At 39.0% G+C, this 5,046-nt stretch overlaps 1 protein-coding gene across 1 annotated transcript; it reads left to right on the forward strand.

Annotated features, from left to right (window-relative positions):
- The first annotated feature begins 1,626 nt into the window (after positions 1-1,626).
- On the forward strand, positions 1,627-3,771 carry LOC107473405 (uncharacterized). The gene is made up of 4 exons (XM_016092968.1): positions 1,627-2,119; positions 2,190-3,182; positions 3,274-3,629; positions 3,700-3,771. Exons 1-4 carry the CDS (start codon positions 1,627-1,629, stop codon positions 3,769-3,771), a joined length of 1,914 nt encoding a protein of 637 aa, XP_015948454.1.
- Positions 3,772-5,046: the final 1,275 nt, after the last annotated feature.

Raw genomic sequence — 5,046 nt, forward strand, 5'->3', positions numbered from 1 at the left:
AGTTTATGTTCAATATGCAGGCATTATCAAAACGAAAGACGTAAGATTGCTTACCCATCCTTTTTGTTCCAGAATTAACACTTCTCATGGTGATTAACTTACGAAGAATCTTCAAATTAATTTTTTAAAAAATAATATCTTCTAAAGAATCTTAGCATAGGGTATCGCTGAAGACTAAGTTTTGCAGAAAGAGAAAGACTACAAGTCTATACCTAAAAAAAAATATTCTAAAAGCAGAAAAAAAGGATAAATAAATAGGTCACACTTGGGCCTTATGTTTTTGTTTTTGTATATTTTTCCTTCGTTCTTTATTTTTTGAGGAGAGAGTTGGCCCTAGTTTATTTTATCGGTTATATTTTATCTGCCGTGATTTGAACTTATGTTTGCATAAATAAAAAGCCTACTATTTTACTTCAACCAAAACAACAAATATTTTATTTCATTATTTGGATATAAGAAGGATAAAATTTTTATTCGGTTTATTAAAATATATTAGTATAAAATATAAAATATTGTAATTAATTAATTCTATTTAACTCTATATAAAAAAAAAACAATTGTAAATAGAAAACTATTATTCATAAATATTAATTTATGATTGTTTACTAAGAGGAAGATAAATTTTAAAATTTACGCGATAAATCAAACTAAGAAAAAAGTTTAAAAATTAGTAGAATTTACTATTTTTGATTAATATTTTTAATAATTAGTCTAATTTTTTTATTCTAATAATCTAATAACATATTTTTAATCTATATTTTTAAATATTATTAACTAATTACTGACCAAATATAATAAATTCGATTGACTTTCTAGTATTTATTTAAAACTAAAACATATAAATACCAACCAATAATCCATTGACTATTAAATTAATTAAATTCAACAAAAAAAATGGATGAAAAGAATTATAAGAAACTTTATTTTGTTAGGGTGTTTTTTTTCGATATGATAACGGAATGTGAGTAATGCAGCGTTATGGAGGTTGTGGGTGTTATACAAGGCTGTGACGGCGGAAAGCTGAAGTTAGGTGGGGGATGAAATCGGACCGTCCGATTTATTTCTGAGCGAAAGGGAGTCTAATCGGACTGACCGATTTGGGGTTGGTTTGTATATGATTCATAAAATCGGACGTACCGATTTATTGCTACTCGAATCCAGGATACCTCAAATCGATCCCAGGGATTTGTGGGTCAGCAAAAAACCACAAATCGGTCCCAGGGATTTGTGGGTCAGAAAAAAATTTGGAGACCTCAAATCGGTCCCAGGGATTTGTGGGTAAGCAGAAAACCACAAATCGGTCCCAGGAATTTGTGGGTCAGAAAAAATTTTTGATCCTTTGGAGACTAAATCGGACCCACCGATTTGCTGCAAGGTAAAACAGCTGCTGAGAAATCGGTGGCAGCGATTTCTAGTGCGTGAAAATTTCTGAATGAACCGGTCGGTCCGTCCGATTAAGCGACTCATGCGTACATAAACGAAGATTATACCAAGAACCCCAATTCTTCTTCTTCTTCAATCCGTGAGTGTCTGCAACCCGGTGATGTTCTTCTTCTTCTTTCATTTTTCTTTATTTTTGTATATTAGATTTATTGAGAGTGAGACTGTTTAAAGTAGTTTGATATTATGGATGATAGAGTTATATTAAAAATTTATTGTTATGGACAGATTTTGTTAGAAACATATGAGGGAGTTCAATTTGTATGTCAAAATCCAGTAGATGTTGTTATTCCGTTCACATTGTCATTGGATGAATTGAAAGGTGTGATTTGTGAGAAGATACATTCAGAAAGATCAGGAAGAATATCGTGTATTTTGTACAGGTATCCTTTACCTGTGTTTGGTGGATTCGTCCATTTTCAGACGAAATACGTGACAGATGAAGCGAGTATACAGGAAATATTTTCAATGTATATTGAGAATCGCCGGCGAATATCGTGCATCGAGTTGTATATTGAGTTCGAGCAATCTGAAGTGGACCGAAATATTGAAGTCGAAGATTATGATAGTGGTAGCGACGAGGATTTTGAAAGTAACTATGAGATCGTTGGTCCAGGTGAAAACGAAGATGGAGCTGACGGCCCCATGAACCCAGATATGGCGGAGGTTGTGTGTGTGCGTGTGTGTGTGTGTGTGTGTATGTAATGATTATTTATGAATATATATTTCCTGCGGTGTGATTGTGGCAGAGCTTCCTGTTGTGGCCGACGGTGAATTTACGGTGGGGATGGAATTCAGTTCAAGGGAGGAAGTAATCAAGGCAATGAAAGACTATACCATCCGTAGAGGGGTAGACTATCGGGTTTATGAGTCGGAACCGACGACATTCTATGCTAAATGTACACATTATGGCAAAGGTTGTGATTGGCTGATCAGGGTTACGAAAATGCAGAAGAAGTACTGCTGGGAGATAAGGAGGTACAATGGTAGTCACACTTGTACCCGGTCGACAATTTCTCAAGACCATTCGAAACTGGACTCCAAGACAGTTGCAGAAGCAATTAAGCCGTTGGTAGAGGTTGACCCATCTTTGAAGGTGAAATCAGTCATTGCGGAAGTGCAGTCGAAGTTTAACTATACCATCAGCTATAGGAAAGCTTGGTTAGCAAAGCAGAAGGCGGTTGAGTCAATTTTCGGAGGTTGGGAGGCATCGTATGAAGCTTTACCCTTATGGTTTGAGGCCATGTGTCACAAGGAGCCGTCAGCAGTGGTTTACTTTGAAACAATGGATGCCTACCAGGGGGATGACTTGGTTCCTGATATCTGTGTACTACATAGAGTCTTCTGGAGTTATTACCCTTGTATTAGGGCCTTCAGACATTGCAAGCCAGTAGTGCAGGTGGACGGGACTCATTTGTATGGTAAATACAAGAGTTGTTTGTTGGTTGCAGTCTCACAAGATGGTAATAACAACATCGTGCCTATTGCATTTGCCATAGTGGAGGGGGAGACCTCTGATGCATGGTACTTTTTTCTAAGTAAACTTCGTCAACATGTGGTCACACGTGATGGTGTCGGACTTATCTCTGATCGACACGATTCTATCAGGTCAGCTATTGATCGGAGTAATGGGGCTTGGTCTCCTCCCAGAGCTTTCCATATGTTCTGTATCCGGCATATTGAGTCGAATTTCTTGAGGAAGTTCAAGGCACCGTACTTGCAGAAGCTCATCGTCAATATCGGTAAGTTTAATTACGCGGTTGATTTCCACTGTTTACTAAGTAAATTTGGCTCGATAGAACGTGATTCATTCATGATGGTTTTTTATCGTAGGGTATTCAAGGACGATACGGGAGTACCAGATGCGCTATGAACGATTAAAAGAACGGGGTGAGGCTTACACCAACTGGCTTGACCGCATCCCACGTGAGCAGTATGCTTTGGCATTCGATGGTGGATACAGATGGGGACATATGACCACCAATCTTGTGGAGTGCATCAACTCCGTTCTGAAGGGTGCACGCAATCTCCCGGTCACTGCGCTTGTTAAGGCTACATTTTACAGATTAAATGAGTTGTTCACTAGGAAAAGAGCCGAGGCTGAGGCTCGAATTAATGCTGGACATGTGTTCTCTGAGATGGTCACCTCGAAGCTGCATGCAAACCAGCGAGCATCGGGAAACATACAGGTGAGCTGTTTTGACAGAGAACATGAAGTCTTCGAAGTTCGTGAGATGCCTAATGGGGTTGAGTATGCAGTTGACCTACGCCAACAGCGGTGCGACTGTGGTGAATTCCAGGTTGACCGAATTCCGTGTCGACATGTTCTAGCTTGCTGTGCAAATCAGCGGTTGGATTGGCAAGTATATGTGCATGACGTATACAAGATGGATTCAGTTCGAAGAGTATACAGGGCGAGGTTTAGACCACTGGGAAATCCTACAACGTGGCCTGCGTATCGTGGTCCACGATTCGTTGGCAATCCGTTCCTCAGACGGGTGGCTAAAGGTCGGCCTAAGATGACCCGCTTCTTGAATGAGATGGACACCCGCATGTTGCGTGGTCCTAGGAGATGCAAGCAATGCGGTGCCGAGGGCCACAGCCGGAGTAGATGTCGTCAGCGAGGTGGTCCAAGTGCGGTCTTCATCAGCTTGGTCGGCCGGTTCATCAGCGACGTCATCATCGTCATCCTCGGAATCATCCTCGTACTCGTCCTCATCATCATCCTCATCCTCATCATCATGGTTTCCATCACTCTCCGGATGGTCTACTAGATAGTCATCAGTGTCATCATCAACTCCCATATTACTCTCATGAATTGGACTCATCGGAATACGCCCCTGGTTTCGAGTCTGAGTAATTCCTCCCGCGGCTTCAACACTCCTACTCGAATCAACAGACATTCTGGCTCCAGAATTTTCAGAGGAAGTGCGATCCCGAGGTCTCAAATCCAATGACCTCCTAGGTTGAGTAACACCACCCGAACGTGCCCAGTGGTCGGCGGGAGACCGAGAATCATTGCCACATCCTCCAATGTCACCGCACACTCACCAACTGGAAAATGAAATGTGTGCGTCTCAGGACGCCATCTCTCAATCAGAGCATTAATCATTGCTGACTGACACTGAATTACCCCAATTTGAGAAACATAATAGAAACCCGTCTCTCGTAAATGAGCCTCAACAATTTGGTTGTACAGATCGGGCGGTTTCAAATGATCACAAACCAACAAGCGTGAACCCTACAAAATCACAGTTCCTTTATGAATTCCAGCATAATAAGTATATTAACAATAACATAATTTCTCTTACATGTCCCTCCTTACAATAATATAATCTGCCTATCAAACATACATACATTTGTAAAACATACAAATTAATAAATATGCTTAATTATTTGTCTAAATTATACTCAGTTAATAATAATAATAATAATAATAATAATAATAATAATAATTAACATTACCTATGGACAATATCGATAATAATAATAGTAATATCGTTAATAATAATAATAATCATGCTAATAATTAATTACATTTATTCACGGATAATAATAATAATAATAACAACAACAATAAATCGATAATAATAATAATAATAACAA

The sequence above is a fragment of the Arachis duranensis genome, chromosome 2, assembly GCF_000817695.3.
Source record: "Arachis duranensis cultivar V14167 chromosome 2, aradu.V14167.gnm2.J7QH, whole genome shotgun sequence".
NCBI lineage: Eukaryota > Viridiplantae > Streptophyta > Magnoliopsida > Fabales > Fabaceae > Arachis > Arachis duranensis.